Source organism: Mesoplodon mirus (genome assembly GCF_964341445.2).
Source record: "Mesoplodon mirus genome assembly, chromosome: 6".
NCBI classification, from domain to species: domain Eukaryota; kingdom Metazoa; phylum Chordata; class Mammalia; order Artiodactyla; family Ziphiidae; genus Mesoplodon; species Mesoplodon mirus.
The window spans coordinates 32,093,957-32,116,449 of record NC_138982.1 but is presented as its reverse complement, the minus strand read 5'-3'; the positions used below and the strand labels follow the sequence as shown (position 1 = coordinate 32,116,449).

Here is a 22,493-nt window from a genome sequence, read left to right as displayed (position 1 = left end):
CACGGGACCAGAAGTCTAGGAGGTGGTACAGTTAGGACTAGAATGGTGACAGCAGGGATGTGGAAGTGGGACCAAGGAGGTTATCTTGTTGATGGAATTGAAGGATGCCAGTTCGTGACCGGATATGGGCAGGGAGGGGGCCTTGGGAGAAATGGGGATGAGAAGCAGTATGGGAAGAAGAAGCTGGATTTGGTTTTGGATGTGTTGGGTTTGTGGTATGTGCCTAGGGAGATGGTGTCAGGTAGTGGGATGTATGGGTGGGCCCAGGAGAGAGGTCTGGGCTCCAGGAAAAATGAGGACAGCAGAAAGAGGGATAAAAAAGAGGAACTCGGAGAAGTCTGTGGAGTTAGAGTTTGGGGAGCAGTGCTGTACCAGGAGGGGTGTGCCACCTAGGGCTGACTGTCTGGGAGAGGGACAGACCCAGTGGCGAGGAGAGGGAGGACACTCTGCCCTCCTTGCCTCACCCTGTGTCTGGGGTTTGCAAAGAGGGTTGGATTTTATTTTCCTTCTGTGATACTCCTCTCTGACAATGGCTAGCACAGAAAGTTTGGGGTGCTGGAGAAGAGGGTGAGAGACAAAGGGCTGACAGCAATAATAAGATAATAAGAAGGGTGCACCCAGAGGAGAAGAAACTAGTTAGTGACCCAAGAAGTACTGAGAGCTTGGGCATCTGGACCAGCAAGAATTTTCCCTCTACTGAGGACGTGAACTGGGGAAGGAGCTTCAGGTGCAGCATGAGCGACCTCGTGTAGGTATAAAGCTGACCTGACCAACAGTGTGGAGACTAAACAGGTGAAGAAAAGTACAGAGCAATCCTCTGGGGATGTGTTTGGGGAAGAAAGGTGAATGGGTGGTAGGGCTGGTGTTAGAGCTTGCACTTTATTGCTATACCTTCTTTACAATGTAGCTTAATTCTTTACAACAAATTTTATTTATTCTTCCCACATTCTTTGAATGAGGAAACTGAAGCTCCAAGAGGTGAAATAACAGGCTATAAGTCACACAGCTTAGGAAGTAACAGGGCAGTATTCAAACCCAAGTCCGGTGCCAGAGCCTACACCCACTGCATTTCTGCAAAGGGACAGAGAAAGGTTTCAAGGACCTGATTTGAGGATGGAGCTGAGGGTCAGCTGGAGTCAAGAGGAAACAGGAGGAAAGCAGCCATACACTGGGCAGCAAGAGGGTTAAGTCCTGTTTCTAACTTGGCCACATGTCGTTTTATAAACCCAGCAAGTCATCTAACTTTTATTCAGATCCCTCTCCTTCTGCATGAAATGGAAACAACGTGAAGTGCCCTGCTTGTGTTTGGTTGGGGTAAGAACCCAATGAGAAAAAGGATGATGACATCATAGGTTAGAAACTCAACTTGCTGAGTCTAGCTCTCTACGAGAAACCAGGTTTCGAATCCAGTGACTCTGCTTTCTAATCCATTAAATATGTTCTCCTAAGCCCAGAAGGCAATTAATGGATTTCAGCAGATGGTCCTATAAAATATGTATACAATAGGATACAGAACATTGTTAATGTTTCAAATAGTTGTTACTGATAGGAACCAAACCAGTTTCAAATGCTAACCAATTCAAGCAGGAGGCGCTCGAAATTTGTAGAACTACCATAAAATTTTGGCCTTTAATCTTATTTAACTGTAACATAGAAATATCGCTATTAGTTCAGGCTCTACTTCTGGCCTGGTAGGCTTACCCAGAGCCCCCAAGAATAGTATAGGGGGGCACTTTGGAGTCATCTGCTTCCACTTGGTGTCCTTGCTTGCCTTAGCCCAACCCTCCAGGGGCTGGCACCCTCCTTCCTTGCCCCCAGAGCTCATCCACAGCTGCAGTGTGCTAGGGCTGCCATAACAAACTACCGCAGACTGGGTGACCTAAACATCAGAAATGTATTGTCTCACGATTCTGGAGGCTGGAAGTCCGAGATCAGGTGTCGGCAGGTTTGGTTTCTCCTGAGGCCTCTCTCCTTGGCCTGCAGGTGGCAGGCTTCGTGCCTCACGCGGCCCTTTTTCTGCATGTGCATCCCTGGTGTCTCTCCGTGTGCCCAAATTTCCTGTTCTTATAAGGACACCAGTCGGTTTGGATTAGGGTCCACCCTAACAGCCTCCTTTTAACTTAATCACCTCTTTAAAGTTCCTGTCTCCAAATATAGTCGTATTCTGAGGTATTGGGGACTAGGGCTTCAACACATGAACTGCGGGGGACACCACTCAGCCCATAACAACAGCCCTCCACACAGTTCCTCTGAAGAGTTGGCTTTCCTCCCTCCCAGGAGGTCAGATCCTGGCTCTGGTAGGAACCCCTCTTTCCTTCCCTTGAGAGCTGCTCTCTTCCAGTTGTGCCGTCTCCCTTCCAGCTGCCCTGGATGCAGGGGAGCAGGGGTTTTGTGGCTCAGCCAATTCTGAGGGTTCCGTATCCCATCCAGTACCCACTCCCGAGGGATCTGGCTTTCCCAGGCTCTTCCCTGCCAGCGTCTCTGGGCTCTCCCTCGCCACCTAGTCCTAGCCTTCTGCTTTCACACCTGTTCTCTTCTCTCTCACCTTAGAAGAAACGTTAGCTTGACATTTCCTCTTCTTCACCCTGCTTCTCTTTGTCCCTTTCACCTCCAGAATTCTTGATGGATTAGTTGACTCCCTAGCTGTTTCCTTGAGAATCTACTCTAGAGCAACTTCTGACCCCACCAACCCACAGAACCTGCCCTCTCAAATACCACCCATCACCTGATGCTGGTCGTATCTTCCCAGCGCCCATCCTCCTCCACCCTGGGTTTCAGGGACCGTCCTTCCACAGCCCCTCTCCTTCAGCCCCGCTCCTCCCTGAGAGCATCACCTCAGATCAGACCCTGGCCCTTTCTCATCTTTCACTGTACTATTTTCCCCAAAGAACTGACCCATCCTCACAGTTTCCATTAATGATTGCATGTTGGATCCTGAAATCTTTCTCGTTCAGCTTCCACCAACTATCTCTAGAATTCTGATCCTGGGCTTCTAGCCAATACACAGATTAAACTCTTTCATCGACCACATTCTCTTGAGCCAAGCCAAACTCCTCATCTTTCACTCCTAGATTCCACGTTCCATCGATAAAATTTTTCCCATTTATTCAAGCAAGAAGTCCCTGAGAAATCTTTGTTCCTCCCTCTTGTTTAGCCCCGGAATTCTTTTAACTTTTCTTCCATCTCTTATTTGTATTTTCTTTTCTGCTGCCTTTGCCAAGGCTGGACCTTGATGTGTTTCTCCTAAGAGTATGGCAATAGCCTCCTAATTGGATATTCTTGTGCCCTGGAACTGGAAAGACCTCCAGGAGTCCTCTAGCCCAGTTGGATTGCTGTTTGTGTCAGGACTTCCTGTTATTCAGGACAGAGACCTAACTCTCAAACTTGACATTCTAGACCAGCACTGCCCAATAGAACTTTCTGTGATGATAGCAGTGCTCTCTGTCTACACAATATGGAAGCCACTAAACATGCATGGCTGTGAGCACTTGAAATGTGACTAATGTGACCGAGGAACTGAATTTTTTATTTTCTTTAAATTGTCACGCCATCTTCGTGCCACTGCTCTCTGAAACCAGCCCTGTGCTCCAGCCACCCTCCACCAAACATCACCCTGACTCTCTACTCTGAGTCACTCTGTTCCTGATCAGTGGGGATCTTCTCTCCAGGTCAGATCATCTCGAGTCCTCAGGTCCACCCTGTGTCCCACCTCCCAGCCGTCTCCTCAACAGACGCTGCTTTCTCTTTCTCCCTCATTTGAACAACTACATCATGTTGGCTGGATAAAACATTGTTTAACTTTCTGTTTAACTTTTATTTTGAAATAATTTCAGAACTATGGAAAAGTTGCAAAAATAGTACAAATATTTCTTGTATACCCTTCATTCACATTCTTCAAATATTAATGTTTTATCATTTTTGCTTTGTCATATGTTCTCTCGCCTTCTCTTCCTCTATTTCTCAACCTCTCTTTCATTCTACCTCTTCACAAACACATATACACGTATACATACATACGTACACATTATTGTTTATGAACAGTTTGAAAGTAAGTTGCACATGTGATATCCTCTATACCTCAATACTTCAGTGTATATTTCCTAAGAACAAGGACAATCTATTATAAGACCACAGCTATTTGATATAGTGTGGTTAAGGAGGATCTCATTGGTTAAGCAACTCTTTCCCGTTTTTCATATTATAATTTACATACAGTAAAATTCACCCTTTCTGTTGCACAGTTCTTGACAAATGCGTATAGTCCTGTAACTACCACCACGACCAAGATATGGTTTCTACACCTTAAAATATGTCCTATGCCCCTTAGTAGTCAACCCCTCCCCACCCACCTTTTCTCTGTCCCTAGAGTTTTGCCTTTTCTAAAATGTCCTACAAATAGAATTATACAGTACACAGCCTTTGAGTCTGGCTTCTTTTAGCAGAAGAGAAAGGTGAATCATTGAGATTCATTCATGTTGTGTATATCAGAAGTTTGTTCCTTTTTATTGATGAGTGGTATTTCCTTGTATGAATGTACCACAGTTCATTCATTCTCCAGTTGAAGGACATTTGGATAACTTCTAGTTTTTGGCAATCACAAACATACCCACTACACACATTCATATACAGGTGTCTGTGTGCATGTAGGTTTTCATTTCACTTGGATAAGTATGTTAGATGACTTTTGAGCAAAGACCTGAAAAAAATATGAAACTAAGCTATGAAGATAGCTGAGGATATTTTTACATATTCACCATATTGCTATTTAGACAAATGAATAGGTTTGTGTGGCAAAACTGGTCTGTTTGGGTCATTTTTCTTATGTGAGTTATTTGGAGAATGGGGGGTGGGGGGTAAGAATGAAGGAGACCATTGGTTTGTTCATTCATTTGTTTGTTCATTCATTGATCCATTCAACAAACATTAAAAAAAATAAAAGCCACAGTCCACAGTCTGTGACCCAAAGGAAGCCTGAGACCCTTGGATCCACACCAAGGACTAAATTTAGTCAGTTTATCTGACATAATTTCCCTTATGAGTTTCCTGAAAGTTAGGGTAAGAGAAGAGTCAGTGAGTTTGGGGTTATCATCATTGAAATGGACAATGGAAACTTAAGCGTTTTTCAGAGTTTTTATCTCTCTGGAGGCTCCAGGGACCCCTCCAGAGGCCCTGTTAAGAAGTGATATTCATTCGCTCATGAGGTTGTCCATGTGAGACTGCAAGGTCTCCAGAAAGACATATCCAAGGGAGGGCTCTATCTGGATGAGGGGCCAGTGGATAAGACTATGCCCTCCTAGGATTCAGAAGCCTTGTAAAAAAAAAAAAAAAAACAGAAAATAACCTGTGGACTTCTTTGTTTCAGGTGATGCAACTGTGAAAAAGAAACCTGCCCCCAAGACACCTCCGAAGGCAGGTAATTGGTCATGGCAACATTTGCGGGCGAGGGAGTCATCTGCCATGAGGGATTTACCCTTTGCTCTGCTAGACTGACCACTGGGGATGTGGTCCCACCCCGCTCCCCGATTCAAGCTCTGCATTATTCAGGCTGAAATTTCCCCGAGAGTCTCTGTACGCCTTGCCCCACCCCCTCCCCTTCCACTACTTGCCTTTTCTCCTGCTTCCCTGGTATAGACAGCATTACATGATACTGGGTGACTTTCCCATCCCTTCTGTGAAATCCTGCTCACCTCTCTGTCCTCCAGTCTGCCCCTTACGGAGATAATCCACTTTGTGCTGTTTTCATGCTCTGCTCTGTATGTCCCTGTTATAGGAAGCCCTGTCTGTTTTCCATGGAAAGACATTTGAGGGTGTGAACCATATTGAGCCTGTCAGCCAGGGTGACTTGGAGGTTAGAAGGCAAGATGCTTTGTAACTAATAAAGGAGTAAGGTCACAGATTCAAAAAATTAGGGTAAGGCACAAATTCCAGAACAACCAACGAACGGAGAATCATGCCTTGTAAATTGTGTGGGTCACTTCTGAGGGAATCAGGATCAAGAGACCAACAAACCTAGCAGATCTGTCAGCCCAGGTGTCTGAAGCAGTGGTCACTGCTCAGCCTTACCCTGAAGGTTCCAGAAGGTGAGAGAGGAGCAACAGACCAATGTGGCTGGCAGCGTCGAATGAGATTAGAATGTCTGAGGCTCCCTCCTCCTCGGAGCTCACTCTCTCCCTTGTCCTCCCCCAGCCGTGCCCCCTCAGATCATCCAGTTTCCTGAGGACCAAAAGGTGCGTGCAGGAGAGCCTGTGGAGCTGTTTGGTAAAGTGGCCGGCACCCAGCCCATCACCTGCACCTGGATGAAGTTCCGAAAGCAGGTCAGTAACAGAGGGTAGTGGCCTGAGAACAACCCACACGAGTTCCAGAGCAGTTCTGGGCCAAAAGGGATGAGAAATGCTGTGATGAAGGGCATCACAGGGGCCTGAGAAATGGGAGAGCCCCTCACACCCCTGTCACCCACCCACCCAATCTGAGCTCTTAATAACCTTTTCTTCTACATCTAGCAAGAATGCCTGTTTTATAGACAATTTGTGTGATAGAGAAGAGTATGAAGGAAGAAACAGAAACCACCTATGGCCCCCACCTGATTTTGGTATCTCTGTCTAGAATTCTACTTGGAGTCGGGAAAATCGAACCAGTGACCTAAATGACCTCTCAGACTCTTGAGCTTTCCGTGATTCTGTGCCAGCTCACTGAGCCCTATCTGTGGCAACCACTTAAACTTACCACATGCTGGAGAGATAAAAGTGCACCTGAGTATTTGAGTAGATAAATTGTACGTTAAACAGAATTTTGGCTTACTGACCCAGAAATCTAACTTCCATTTATAACAACAGTCGTACAGGAAAATGTTTGAATTTCCAAACAACCAGTTCCTTTTAGAGAAACTTGGGGAGCCTGGCCATTTTCCTGATCCCACGTTGGTAGTGTGTGCCCATGTGCCTGATCAGCAGGGGCCCCAGACCGGCAGGCTGGCCCTGGATCAGGACCTCTACAGAAGGTGTGATGACTTCTTCTGAGCCCTCTGTTGCTCTATTTCCAACCCATTCAAATTTTCCTAAGGCCCAGAGGTGGGAGGCTAGTCCTGGGGAAGAAAGAAGAGTTGGACTCAAAAGATGAAGAAGAGAAGCTGGCCTTATCCCAAAGCATGTTTACTTGGGTTTTGTCTGGGCTAGTGGTGTCTGAAGTAAGATGGAATCTCAACCCTCTTCAGAGACATTGAGCCAAGTCCCAGCTCCATCCAACAGAACTTTCTGTAGTGATGTAATTGTACTATGTCTGTTATCCAGGAGAGTAGCCACTCACCATATGTGGCTATTGAACATGTGAAGTGTGACTAGTGCAAATGAGGAACTGAATTTTACACTTCAATTAATTAAAAATTGTTATAACAGCTTTGTTGAGATACAATTCACACACCATAAAATTCATCCTTTTAAAGCGTACGTATATTCACAAGGTTGGGCAACCATAACAATTTTCTAATTCCAGAACATGTTTATCACCTCGAAAAGAAACCCCAGACCCATTAGTAGTCATTTCTCCCCTTCCCCCAGACCCTGGCAATCTCTAACCTGCTTTCTGTCTCTTTGGATTTGCCTATTCTGGGCATTTCTTATTAATGGAATCATACAATATGTGTTCTTTTGTGTCTGGGTTTTTTCACTTAGCGTTATGTTTTCAGGGCACATCCGTGATGTAACATGAACCAATATTTTATTCCTTTTTTATGGCCAAATAATATTCCATTTTCTGGATGTACCACATTTTGTTGATCTGTTCATCCATTGATGGACATTTGGATTATTTGCCACTCAACTAAAATTTGAATAGCCACATCTGGCTGGTGACTATGGTATTTGACAGCACAGAAGAGGTCAGAATCCACTGGGTGGGCTTTGTAAGTGACTTTGATCAAATGTGTTCTCCCACCATCCCATCCCAGAGCAGTGGAGGGGGCTGGAATGTACCCCGTTTCCGGTCTGGAGCAGAGAGTGACAGCTCACTCCCGACCACCAGACCCTGCTCAGCACCCTCCCTGCTTGTCCCAGATCTCGACCCTGTCACGGCAGCTTGGCTCTGGATGCAGGAGAGGGGGAAGCTCAGAGTCTAGACCTTAGGGGGTCTTCCCCGCTTAGGGGGAAGCTCAGAGTCCAGACAAGATCAGCCCACACAGCTCGGGCAGCTGTATCCACATCCCCAGGGGTGAGGAGTGGGGGTCGGAGCCCCCTTCCTTTCTGGCTCAAGCCTCCAGTGCCTGCCCCACTCTCTGTCCCAGATCCAGGAGAGTGAGCACATCAAGGTGGAGAACAGTGAGAATGGCAGCAAGCTCACCATCCGGGCTGCACGCCAGGAGCACTGTGGCTGCTACACTCTGCTGGTGGAGAACAGGCTGGGCAGCAGGCAGGCCCAGGTCAACCTCACCGTTGTGGGTGAGTCTGGGGACGGGGCGAAGGGAAGGCGGGATGATGGACTTCCAGGCCTCATCTCCCGGGGCCACTCCTTCAGCACGCGTTCCCTCTGCCCACAGGCTCCCTTTCTCCCTGCTCTCCCACTCCCTGCTCTCACACTGTTGCTGCCTTTCATGCTTGTTGAGAATCCCAGACCTTGCACACACAGCGTTTTCCTCTTCCTATGAATCCCCTCCCGGTTTCTAGCCAGACTCTGAACTCTACCGCTCCAGCTCTCTCCAGCTAGTCCCTGTGACCCCTGTGACCCCTTGGCCCCCTGGTCCACTGCCTGCCCCCACCCCAGTCCCCTCGCAAACCCTCACCTTGAATCAGTGCTGCCTTTCAACTTCACTGCCGCTCTGCCTGAGTTTGGGGCATGGCAGAGAGATCACATCGATCTGCAGACTCAGTGCTGGGCTCTGTCAATGTCAGGGCTCAGCCAAGGCGTCAGTGCCCTCTCCCACACCCTGAGATAGCCATTCCTCAAGACCCTCCCCCCTACCCTGCAGGCCTTGGCCACTGGCCTCTCTGAGAAATAGGAGGCATCTGGCATGAACTTGCTTAGCTTGGTGGTCCCACACCTGCAGGCGTCTCTCTATCTGTCCCTGTGCTGACTCCACCCTCCAGGCTCTGGGTGTTGCCCACCTTTCTCCTGTGCTCCGGACCCCAGGCTCTTGAGGGCTCCAACCCCCGCCACCCCCACTCTCTTCAACTTCTCCCCAATTTCTCCCATAAATGTTGCCAGGTCTCTCCCATCTTCGCCGTGCACACAGGCACGCATAACTCCTGCAGTATCTCGTCTCACTCTGGCCACCCTAGCGTCTTTCTCCTGCTCTGTCTTCACAGCCAAACCCTCTGAAAGAGCCAGTCTCTCCTCTGAGTCTCCTTCTTCACCTCCCTGGCAACAATCTTCAACTCCCTGTAGCCTCACCCCCAGGCCCCATTAGTCTTCTGGGACTACTCTTCTGAGGTCACCTTGCCCTCCTAATCCCCAATCCACTCCCTTTTTCTTATCTCCTACATCCCAGGATTGAGTTCAGAGTCTGTCTCCAGACTGATTGTCAAGGTCACTTTTTCCTCTCCATCTTAATCACTGTGTTTTTCATGCCCTGGTCAACTCTCTCCTGAAATATCAAACTAGCTTCCTAACTGGCCTCCCACTGTCTGTCATGCTCAACCCACTGCCCCCCCGCCACGTGGCAGGCGTTTGGGACAGTGAAGGAGCAGCAGATGGATAGCAGGCTGGTCCTAGAGCACTTGTGGGCCTTCATACGTGGTGCACACGAAAGCCTTTCACCTGGTGTTCTTTTTTTTTTTTTTTAACATCTTTATTGGAGTATAATTGCTTTACAATGGTGTGTTAGTTTCTGCTTTATAACAAAGTGAATCAGTTATACATATACATATGTCCCCATAGCTCTTCCCTCTTGCATCTCCCCCCCTCCCCCCCTCCCTATCCCACCCCTCTAGGTGGTCACAAACCACCGAGCTGATCTCCCTGTGCTATGCGGCTGCTTCCCACTAGCTATCTATTTTACATTTGGTAGTGTATATATGTCTATGCCACTCTCTCACTTTGTCCCAGCTTACCCTTCCCCCTCCCCGTGTCCTCAAGTCCATTCTCTAGTAGGTCTGCATCTTTATTCCCATCCTGCCCCTAGGTTCTTCATGACCATTTTCTTTTTTTAGTTTCCATATATACGTGTTAGCATACGGTATTTGTTTTCCTCTTTCTGACTTACTTCACTCTGTATGACAGACTCTAGGTCCATCCACCTCACTACAAATAACTCAATTTCATTTCTTTTTATGGCTGAGGAATATTCCATTGTATATATATGTGCCACATCTTCTTTATCCATTCATCTGTTGATGGACACTTAGGTTGCTTCCATGTCCTGGCTATTGTAAATAGAGCTGCAGTTAACATTGTGGTACATGACTCATTTTGAATTATGGTTTTCTCAGGGTATATGCCCAGTAGTGGGATTGCTGGGTCGTATGGTAGTTCTATTTTTAGTTTTTTGGTGTTTTTTTTTTTTTTTTTTTCTGTACGCGGGCCTCTCACTGTTGTGGCCTCTCCCGTTGCAGAGCACAGGCTCCGGACGCACAGGCTCAGTGGCCATGGCTCACGGGCCTAGCCGCTCCGCGGCATGTGGGATCTTCCCAGACCGGGGCACGAACCCGTGTCCCCCGCATGGGCAGGCGGACTCTCAACCACTGCGCCACCAGGGAAGCCCTATTTTTAGTTTTTTAAGGAACCTCCATACTGTTCTCCATAGTGGCTGCATCAATTTACATTCCCACCAACAGTGCAAGAGGGTTCCCTTTTCTCCACACCCTCTCCAGAATTTATTGTTTGTAGATTTTTTGGATGATGGCCATTTTGACTGGTGTGAGATGATATCTCACTGTAGTTTTGATTTGCATTTCTCTAATGATTAGTGATGTTGAGCATCCTTTCATGTGTTTGTTGGCAATCTGTATATCTTCTTTGGAGAATTGTCTATTTAGGCCTTCTGCCCATTTTTGGATTTCACCTGGTGTTCTTTGATCTGATCCCCTTTCTTTAGTTTCCTTAGGCCAGGAGTTTTATCTCTGGGAAGGCCAGTGGACCAGAGGCTCAGGGAATAGGTTTCTCATCTATAAAAGACAGGAGAGACCCTTGACCCCCTCGCTCTCTCTGTGGTGACTCTGGATGCTTATTTTAATTGTCTCCTCCTGGAGTCAGGAACACTTTGGGGGCGGGGGATTGGTGCTAGTGATCCAGTTCGCCTTTCCACTTAGACCGGAACCTGAAGTATTGATTTGGTGCCACGCCCCACCCGTCAGCTGGAAGCAGTTTCCAGTTTTCCTTGGTGTTCTCTCTCATCTGCTCCTGCTGGGGGAACTTTAGGGTCAAGTCCATGGAACTGCTTTTCTGTGACCAGTGCCCCCTGCCCCCATGCTCCCCACGGTGCCACCCGCTCCCCTCCTCCATCACTACCATACGGGCTGCATTTGTGGCCTTTTATGGTTGAGTTTCTCATTCTCCTCGGCCGGTGCTGACAGGGCCATTGGCTTGGCTGTCCGCCAGCTGGCAGGAGCGGCATGTTAAATGCCGTCCTGGGAGGGGAATGGAATGGAGGGGAAGGGCTTTCTGTCTGCTTCCCCCTTGGAGAGCTAAGAATAGAATTGCTCAATAAAATGAGGACTCACGTTGATGGATACAGCAAATCCACATTCATTCAGAGCCTGTGGATTTAGAATCAGTCCAAAGTAAATCTGGATTAAGCCCAGGTTTACCTGCATGTCTCTAGGGACATCTGCGTATTATCTGATCAGGGTTGATTAAGTAGATGTAAAATGTAAATGAGATGAAACAGGAACTGTTTGGCCTACTCCAGACAGTTTCAGGCACTTTGGAAGCACCCACTTTGTAAGCCAGCTAAATAAGGCCAGTTTAGCACAACTTCTACTAATTAGCTGTAAACTTCTCTTCCTGTATGTTTTTTAAAGTACCCCTTTCTTTTCAGAGAGTCTCTGACTCCTATTTTTTAAAATGATGATAAAAATTAGCTTTTCCCTGGGCTTCTCTGGTGGTGCAGTGGTTCAGAACCCACCTGCCAATGCAGGGAACACGGGTTCGAGCCCTGGTCCGGGAAGATCCCACATGCCGCGGAGCAACTAAGCCCGTGTGCCACAACTCTGAGCCTGTGCTCTAGAGCCTGCGAGCCACAACTACTGAAGCCCACGTGCCTAGAGCCCATGCTCCGCAATAAGAGAAGCTACCGCAATGGGAAGTCCGCACACCGCAAGGAAGAGTAGCCCCCGCTCGCCACAACTAGAGAAAAGCCCACGCACAGCAGCGAAGACCCAACACAGCCAAAAATAAAAAAATAAATACATAAATCCATTTAAAAAAATTAGCCTTTCCTTCAGTTACTTTAAATAAGTGATGTTTAGCTATTTTGAAGGCTTATTATTATTATTATATGTTAAAAGACAGTGCAGGGATTTGTGATGCACAGAGGGCCTCTGCCCGCGAGTGGGCCTCCAGCCTCAGCCTCGGAAGGGTGAGGGAGGGGCCTCTCGGGCAGGAGAGAGCAGCTGGACCCAGATGAAATCCTTCATGCGACTTGTCCAACACAAGAAAAACAGGCCACTCTGCGTATCTTTAAAGGAGAAAAACAAAGCAGAGAGAATCCCAGATACCCAGTAATCCCCCAGTACTATCTGAGCTTGGAACTTGCATGATTTTTAAGGTCAGGAGATTTCTCATCGTAATGCTTGGCTTGGGGCTTAAGCAAGATGCATTCTTGATCTTATTCAGCCTGATAGCTGGGAAAATAACAGGCCCCTGGAGTGAGGGTTCAGAGACCTTTTAGAATCTCCTTTTGGCTCTGTCACTGGCCAGCTGGGTATTCTTGGTAAGCAAAGTGCCTTGCCTAATCCCGAAGGGCCGGGATTACCCAGATAGATAACCTGGGGGCCCTTGCAGCCCTGCCATTCTCTAAAAGCTGCAGGTGGCTGCTGAGGTGCCAGTGAAGGGAGGCCCAGGTGGGGTTAGGCCCAGTCACAGACCATCTTCAAACACACAGGCACGCAGAGACTGCCAGCGCAGTTACTCCAGAGAAGCAGTAGAGATGAGATCCTCCGTTCCCAGGAGTGAGAATATTTGCTGAAGAGAAGATCCTGGAACTGGTGCCATCGGAGCCCCTTCCATTAGACTCAGCATTTCCCATTCTGCTAGTCAAGTCTCCAGGGAGCCATGAAGGAATTCCAAGGAAGCATGGAGCTCGGGGCCCCAGACACTGAGCCCGCCTGGCCTTTGCCAGGCCATGCCCAGGCCTCCCTCCCAGACTGAGTGCGTCTGTTTCTTTGGCCCTGAGAGCAGGCTGTTCTGAGGACGTCTATTCTGTCCTGAGGGTTTTCCTTCCCAGCTCATCCAGCCTCCATGTGGAGCTCCGTAGGTTGGAAAGAACAGAAAGCATCAGGCTCAGCCCGTGGCTCCAAGGGCAGGCATGCGGGTGGGGCCTCCTAATCTCCTATGACTTCAGACTTGAGTCTGTTCTGAACTCCTTAATATGGCATCAAATTCCTTGAAAGCATTGAGGTTTCACTTTGAATTAAAGCCACCCTCCCCAAACTTTGCATCTTCTCTCATGCTGCAGGCAGTGACATATGTCCTGTGTCGGTTCGCTCTCTTTTAGCCAAGAGACTATATTTGGAACAGGGTAGGGGATTCATAGTACCTTTTCCAAAATACCCATTTCTCAAAGTTTTCTTTTCTTGACCAAAGCAGGAGGGGAGAATATCAGTCAGTGGAGTGTATCTGTATTCGTCATCTCAAACTACAGGACATTAAACGTGTCCAGTCAGAAGTTTTCCAGGCATTTCCTTTGAGGGAGGGAGGCAGGGAGTCTGTCTTTCATCTTTCTTTAGGCCTTTTTACTTCCTTAGCTAGGTCTTGAGAGGACTTGAACCACTTGCCTGTAAGAGAGTTTAGAGTAATAAACATCTTAGCCAACACCAGAGATATTTCTAAAAAGACCAATATATCTTTCAGAACAAACAGTTTTTCTAAGAGAACATATTGAACAACCAGTGAAAGTGGTTCCATCATAGGAGGCCTCCAGAGTGACTGCCACCGGTGGGGAGTGGCTGTCACAGTCCCAGAGTCATTCCAGGGCGAGTCAACCCAGGCTGGGGTTGCTGGGTATGGATGGCTTCCAGGCAGTGCGTTCTTGGCTGGATGTAGAAGCAGCAGGGCTTGGGGGAGGGGGGAAAATGAATATGTATGTGTATATGTATATGTGGATGTGGATGTGTATATAGGTATATATGTATGTGTTTGTGTGTGTATGTGTATGTATGTATAGGTGTATGTGTATGCATATGCATGTGTATGTGTTTATGTATATGTATACTTGGACACACACACACACAGGCAGAATGTTCTTTTTCTTCTCAATATGCTTAAGTCATTTGCAGGGATTTTCTTTGGCCTTCCTACCTTGCTGAGGGGGAGGAGAGTAGAAATGAAGTACTTTTACCTAGGTTTGCTTATTTGATGCTTGCAAAACCCTTAAGAGGTAGATATATATTAACCCCATTTTCCAAATGTAAAAGACAAACTTGTTCTGGAAGTTAAAGAATTAGCTGGAATTCACATAGCTTATAAATTCACAGAGCATAAAACAAGGCTTTTAATTGCTCGTTTGGGGAGCTCTAGGACTCAGATTGTCTTGGAGGAGATGAAGGCTTAGTGAACACTGGTATCTGTAACTAAACCAACCACCTACAGAGACTAAATCTGAAAAATAGAATTCTGTTCAGATGAGCACCTGCCAAAAATCAGCAAAACTAAAGAACCTCATTAATGAACACACTGACTACCGTGATTTGCCTTGAAGTTGGCAGTGTTACTGGTTCTTAGCATTACTGGTCTGAATGGGAAGCCGGCCAGACAAAGGGCCGCTCCTAGTTTGTGTCCTTAGCTCATTTTCTGGCCCTCAGTCAGGGATAATTGTGATTTGCTACTGTGGTTCGCTTTGAAATTCTCTACCTCATTTTATACCAGTCCTAGGAGGATGACAGAGAGAGGGTAGGAGTAATTTTTTATATATTATAAAGTTAGAAATAAACTTCTGCAATAATGATGACAGTAAAGGCTACTCAAACAAGACGCTTGTCTAAGAATGTCTCACAACAACCTTGTGATCCAGTGCTATGATCATGCACATTTTACAGACGAGGAAACTGTGGCACAGAGGGGTTAACAAGTAATGAATGAAGACAGAGCTGTATTCAAACCCAGTGTGTGACTTCAGAGCTCACTGTTCTGTACTGACTGTCAGCGGGGCAGGTGTTTCCCAGGTCCCAGAGAAAGTGGAGACTGACCCCTGGTTATGTGACCCCTGGTCACTGACCTCAGGCCTGAAGGAGACACACGCGCACACACGCACACACACATTGAACTCTCCCTCAAAGCATATTTTTGATGGGAAGCAGTCCACGCCTCCTGGGCAGCTTTCTAGGTCTGTTTACACTGAGAAATATGTTTTTGACTTGGGCAAAGCACAGGAAACCTTGACGTGTAGACTGGAAACTAGCCAAAAAAGAGGTTTTTTCTGAGCAAATCGGTATTTGTGGGGCTTTCCATATAGGCAGGTGTGTACATAGGTGTGACCGTGTGGATGAGGGAAGGAGAGCCAGGACCAGGGATTGCAGCTCCTGTTCTCCAGGCTTCTCCCTCATGACAGAGCAAATTAAAGAACGTCTCTCCCTGCAGTCCTGCAGAGTTGGGTGATGTTGTGCTTCTGTCTCCCCAGACAAGCCGGACCCGCCGGCCGGCACGCCTTGTGCCTCTGACATTCGCAGCTCCTCGCTGACCCTGTCCTGGTACGGCTCCTCGTACGATGGGGGCAGCGCTGTACAGTCCTACAGCATCGAGATCTGGGACTCGGCGGACAAGAAGTGGAAGGAACTGGCCACGTGTCGCAGCACCTCTTTTAACATCCACGACCTGCTGCCTGACCGAGAGTATAAATTCCGTGTGCGCGCAATCAACGTCTATGGAACCAGTGAGCCGAGCCAGGAGTCTGAACTCACAGCGGTGGGAGAGAAACCTGAGGGTAGGCTGCCTTCCTTTCATCAGTGGCTTGAGATAAATGTGCATGACTTACCTTGTGTGTATAGAAGGCTGAACTGAGCCGGGTACAAGGGAACTGACAAGACATCACTGATGACTGGCAGAGTCTTTTGGGATCTTGATTTCCAATGTTGTGATGCTGATCTATACTCTAAAAGAGGTACCTATGATCCTTCAAAAAATATTGAACCACCGGTTTTGGTACACTCCCAGCAGGGGCGATGGTGTGTTAATCAGGGGCACAGTCCTGGGAAACGGGAGCTCAGGTAGACCTACAGTTTCAACGTCTTGCCTTACCCACTCATCCAGCTCCCTCCTCTCTTGCACTCATATTTGAGGGTGAACTCAGTGTCAGGGAAGACCGATAAGATTGGGAGCATAAAATCTAACAAGGAGGACAGCTAACTATAATGAGATGGGCTGCATCCTATTAGACCAGTATAAACAAATTGCAGAGACACAGCGGAAAGCATGAATAATTTTGCCATGAAGGTTGGGAAAGACTTCCTAGGCGTAATACTTATGCTGGGTCTTGGAAAAAGGAATAGGATTCCAAGAGGTAGGGCAGATTGGGAGAGGCATTCCTCGCAGAGGAAACAGCGTGAGCAAAGGTACAAAGTGGTGGAAATGCATGGCATTTTGAGACTCTTGTGTGTGGTGTGGCCAGGGCATATGGTGTGTGAGATAGAACAGGAGGAAGCAACACAAAAGGACAGTGTGGGTAAAATTGTGAGGTCATCAAAGGTTTTCAGGCAGGGGCTTGATGCAATTAGATCTGTTTTTTTAGAAAGAGACTTAGAGGAAGAATAGACCTTTGGAACTCAAGGGGTGGTCTGGACCACTAGTCTTGAGATCCTGGGAGCCTGTTAGAAATGCAGACTCTCTGCCCCCCACTTCCCTAGTCCCTTCTGAACCTTCATTTTAACATTATCCACCCTCACCCCCCATGGATTCATATACACTTGAAAGTTCGAGAAGCACTGAAGTGGACTAGGGGGATGAGATTGGAGTCAGTGAAATACCGGTTGAGCCTCTGTGGTGTAGTCCAGGAGAGGTATGGTAAGGGCTCCTTAGGAGGTGGATTGACCATTCCTGATGACTTCTGGGGCAGAGAATTCAAGGGAAAAGTTAGAAGAGTCTAAGATTACTCCCAGGTCCCAGCTTGGGCAACTAAAGACAAGTTCAAGAGCCATTTAGAGGTTGATTATTATGATTCATGGTGGCTAACATATATTAAACACTTGCTGTATGCTAACCATACATTAAACACTTTACGTGCATTATGTCACGCATCTAACTCAACAAAGTAGATACTGATATTACCCCCACTTTACAGGTAGGGGAACTGAGGTTTAGAGGGGTGAAGCTAGTTGCCCAAGGTCACAGAGCTTGGAAATGGTGTGTTGAAGCTTGAACTCGGAGCTGTCTGACCCTGAGCCTGAGCTCCGTTGGTTAAACTAATGGAGGAGGCCAGGCTGCCTCCCAGTGACTTGGAGGTTAGATAGCAGGGAGTCCCAGAGAAGGTGGAAGTTCTGGTTTCAGTCCTGTTAAGTTGAGGTGTCTGAGGGGTATCCATGGGGAGGTGTCTTCAGACTGTTGGATGGCTGGATCCAGAGCTCAGGAGAAAGGTTTAAGCTCGAGCTACAGGTTTGGGGGGGGGTCTTCACTATTTAATTGGTAATTGAAGCCATGGGCATCAGTAAGGTCACGGAGAGGGGGGTAAAGAAAGTCTACACTGGTGCAGAAATGAAGGAGCCTGCACGACCAGGAGAAAGGACTGAGAGGGGAGAGAACCAAGGGGAGGCTGGAGCTGTGTTGCAGAAACATGGAAGCAGCGAGTGGCAAAGAGGAAAGAGATGAGGCTGCAAGATCTTTGGATTCAGCCCTTTGATAAGCTGTGATTTTTGAGAGCAAAGTCCATAACATTTCCACAGGGTGGAAAATGGTTGGCCTGGGGCTAAGGAATAAATGGAAGAAGGAGAGGCCAGGAGTATGGAATGTTACTTCAAGAAGTTTCATGTGAAGAGAAGAAAACGAGTGCTGTGAATTTAAGATGGAGGCAAGGTTGGGGGCAGGGAGGAAGGTGGAGGGAAAACAAGTGAAAGACTTCTAGGAGAAGAGAGAGCTGTAAGATGTGAGGTAGAGAGCAGACTAAAGGACCAGGAGCTGGACAGGATGCAGGTACTGAAATCACCATATAGCCAGAGGCATCATACGTATGGAAACTGTCATTACAGTTTGATACCCCTCTTTAGTTTCAAAATTTAGGCATAAAACAGATATTAAACTTTACTTGCAAATTAAATGAGGGCTCCAGAAAGAAAGTTTGGAGGTTGCCAGTGGAAAACACACCAAATTTATACTTTTGCCTGTGCAGCCCTGTCTTGGGGTCCTTTGCCCAGTGAGCCCTAGAGATCCCCAGAGGGCAGGCCTCTCTGAGAGCCACAGTGTGCTGTGGCAGCGTGGATCGTGGAGCCCGGCCCGAGAGAGCCCTGCCAGACCTCTTTGCAGTTTCATGGGGCTCCTGCCCACTAGCCGCTCACAGATGTCTTCTGGGAGAAAGAGTAACAAAACTGCCATCGGCCGCCCTTTGACATCCCCCTTTGACCTGAGCAGAATGGGAAGCAGACTGGTTAGAGTGGGTGTGCCAGGAGAGGCAGCCAGGTTCCAGTCTGCATGTTTTTAGCATATTACTTTGTCCAAGAAGATGACTCCCAACTTCTTAGAAAAGTGATAGAAAAGGGGTAACATGGCAGTGAGATGTGCATTAGCTGGAAGGGAAAATTTCCAGGTCTTTTATGGCATGTACCAGGAGAGACTGTAGAATACCTGTTGAGCCCCACACAGAGGACCAGAAGCCACAGGAGCTGCGCGTGTGGCTCTTAGGAGGCCAGGACAGCAGCTTCCAGGGCTGTGAGGACAGTCTATGGGGAGGAGGGGCTGGGACCACGTGGCTCCAGGCAGGTGGCCTCTCCCTTCTTGCCTGAGGCCAGCTGAACCCCCTTCTGTGGTCCTCAGATTCTCTTCCTGGGGCCCATCCTGGCTGGGAGCAGACAAAGGGAAATGTTGAAATTGCCTGCAATCCAGAGGAGGGGTCCAGGGCTTCCAGGCTGGAAGATGCTCCGACCCCCAGGTCCAGCTGGCTTGTCCCTGACTGGGGGGGGGGAGGGGCAGAGGATGAAGGGGGGGATGGGAGGGTGAGGGTAAGGGGATGTGGCTTCCAAGTGAAGCTCTCTGTGGACGGCTCAGAAGCCTGTCCGTTATAGCCTGGGTTGATCACCTCTCTCCTCTTTAAAAGTGCAATGGCTCTCAGAGAAGTGGAGGGTGTGTGTGTGTGTGCACATGTGTAGAAGAGGGATGTGATTATAGTAGATCATTTCTGTGAGCCCGTGGGGTCTGGTGGTCATAAAAAGGCAGTGCCAATTAACCCTCCCCCCTCTGAGCACAGCTAACGTTGGCTCTCACCTTCCCACCGCTACCACGGCCCCTCCAGCCTCTGCCTCAGCAACTTCAGTTTTTGGCTTCATCCGGACCTTTCAGTTCCATCCCCGCCCTCACTCTGCATTCACTCACTCAGTGTGTCCGGTGCCCCTCCTGTGTTCCAGGTGCTGCAGGGGCGCTAGGGATACAGTGGAGGACACAGCATAGCATGTAGGTCTTCACCCAGCTCTGTGGCCTCCTTATGCCAGAGCCGCCCCCCCTCAGACTAGGACCCCTAACCTGACAGCTCCCCTCCTCATCTTCCCAAACCTGAGTAAACGAGCACCTCCCCTTCCCCCTCCCACCCAACGCAGCCGCTCTCTCCCATCCCAACCAGGGCTGGATCTCCACTCCCACCATACTCAACTCTAACTCTGAAATCCGCTCCGTCCTTGCTCCTAATCCTAATTTGTCCTAGTCTATACAGTTGTTAGCAAACAGCTGTGATAGAGGCTGCTTGCAGAGTAGGGTAGAGATGCAGAGCCCCTAGAGAAGCAGCGGAAATCAACCGCTCACCCTGAGCTGCCGCGGCTGCCCTCCCCGGGGCGCGGGCGCCCTCTAGTGCCCGCTGGGCGCCCAGCAGCCCTCCGCCGTGCGAAGGGACCGCTCTGTCCAGGGAGCCGGCTAGACACGTGCCACGTGAGGGCCAGAGCGCTCAGCCGGTCCTCCCCGAAACACCACTCCAGGGGGATGGTGTCATCTGCCTGCAGAAATGTCTTGGAACCATCTTCCAAATAGTTCTTCCACTTAGCTCTTGGATCTCACAGCTCTTTCTGAGTGGATTTTTAAAAAAGTATTTCGTTGAAGTCCCTTCTACTGCAATTTAGCTCCTTCCTGAAAGGAAAGATGGACACCACGTGGCCACCTCTCTCATTACTACCCCTTTATGCTCAGAGAGCTTGGCTAATTGAATTGTGGTCTTTCCCCCGTGCCTCTGGGATTCCTCCTCTCATGGCCATTTCCCTTCCAAATAGAGTGGAGACAGGACGAAAAGGAAAAGGAGGAAGGGAAATGTCTCAGCCTGGAGCCTTGGTCCGAGTTCCACACAGAGGAAGGGTTGCTGTGTAACAGTGAGCCAGAGGCAGGGGCCTGGGTTCCCTGAGATTGAGCTGGACCCCACAGCCTTGGTACCAGGAAAGCACTCTACATCTTGACTGCTAAGGAGAGAGGCAGGAGGTGAGGGTAGGTGTGGTATTTGAGATGAGGGCAAGAAGGCTATCTCCATTTCTAACTGGTGTCAAAGAGATGGGGAGAGGGCAGTTCTAGAACTGCATGCCCTTTCAGGGCCACCTGGAAGATGCCTCCGGGAAACAGGTCATGTGATTTCCAGATGCCTACAGCCTTCCTCCTATGTGAGGTATAACGCTAAATTGTTCTCCCACGTTATAGTATTCATTAGTTGGTGAAAGTTCGTAACCCTAATCTCACCCTTGGCTATTGTGATTTTTTTGTTTTTGATCCTGTCTGCTTTAGGTTTCTTTCCCAACCAGAGAGGCCTAACCTTTTCTGATTGTCTTCACATGGCAGCTCTTCCTTTCAATGGCCCATGCCTCCTCCAGCTGCACTGAGACTTTCTCAGTGCCAACAGCCAGGGTTCTAGGATCACATGACCCCAGGCTCTACCAAGGGCAGAGTAATAATACCTGTTTGCCGCCGGTGCACACGTCCCCAATGACAGCATTCTGTTGGCCAGAGCAGTTGGTTGAGGAATGGGGCTCCCACTTTTGGTTCTGACTAGATACCCTAGGGCTTGTCATGCTGAAAGTCTGAATGATTCAATTCTCCCTGAACACATGACTCCATTACTACCTTCCAGGTGTGTTGCTCTCAAGTACAGTTTGGTCGTCTGTGAATTTGACAGTGTCACTCTCAACTCTCAAATCTGTGATTTAGAAGACTTGATCAGTTATACTCACATCCCGACAGTATCTGTGAACCCCAGCACTAACCTGAGAGTCCCCGTCGATCTTATCCTTTTTTATTTTTCCATGGCATTTTCCGTTCTGTGACAAATATTCCTCCCAATCCCACTTGTGTTGGTTTTTTAAAATTAAACTTCATCGACAGCATTTTAAGAACTCTAAACAAATCATAGCCTCTCTTGTTCCCGGTCACATGCTTATAAACTCTCTCAAAACTCTTTTCCAGCAAGGGGTACTTATCTTGCATGGGAACTGTGTGACTTCTCTCAGGTTGCCTGCTTAGGTTTCAGTAATTTGTTCTGCCCTCAGCCTAACAGAGAGGCTCACTGTCTACAGTTTCAAGCTGCACCTGGTCCCTGACCCGCACCTTCACCGCCAGCGCTCCACTTGCGAAACACACAGAGCTGGGCCCGCTCCCTCACAAGCCCTCCTTGCTGGGCAGTGTCTGACCAACCCCTCGGCCCCGTCTGCTCTGGCCTTCCTTCCATCTGCCGTCCCTTTCCTGTCCTCAGTCTTACTCTGCTGGGAGCTTCAGCAAATCACACCCTTTCCCCCAGTTGTTTACACACACAAACACACACACACACACACACTTGAGAAATCCTTGGCCTCCCTCTCTGGCTTCCTCGGGTTTTTCTACCTCTTCAGGAAGCCTCCCTTGGTTCCCGCTGTCAGACGGGACATAGCCTGCATCATGGCTGAGCAGCACCTAGCACATCACAAAGCATGGCGTCCAGGGCTAGCCAAGGACCTGAGAAATCACCCAGAAATACAGTGCTTTCCTTTTACAGATAAGGAAACTGAGGTCCAGGAAGGGAAAGGCACTTGGCTAAGGTCAAGAAGCCACAGTGGCTCTTTAGGGACTAATTATACCAAAGCAAAGGAAAGCCTGGACTTCTGAAGTGGGTGTATTCCTCTGGCCACCAGCCTGTCCCCTCACGACCCCCCATCCACTACTGAAACATCTGTGTGAACGGCCAGGGTGGGCTGCTCATGTCCCTCCTTGCCATA

The 22,493-nt window shown here is 48.4% G+C and overlaps 1 protein-coding gene across 5 annotated transcripts in view; it reads left to right on the top strand.

Annotated features, from left to right (window-relative positions):
- The window catches only part of MYLK (myosin light chain kinase), a 287,208-nt gene that overhangs the window by 231,847 nt on the left and 32,868 nt on the right, over positions 1-22,493 (top strand). For all 5 annotated transcript variants that reach the window (XM_082624210.1, XM_082624209.1, XM_082624213.1 and 2 more), the window contains 4 exons: positions 5,363-5,413; positions 6,187-6,314; positions 8,276-8,429; positions 15,761-16,063. In XM_082624210.1, coding sequence (XP_082480336.1) covers positions 5,363-5,413; positions 6,187-6,314; positions 8,276-8,429; positions 15,761-16,063 — 636 coding nt within the window. The remainder of the gene's footprint in view (positions 1-5,362; positions 5,414-6,186; positions 6,315-8,275; positions 8,430-15,760; positions 16,064-22,493) is intronic.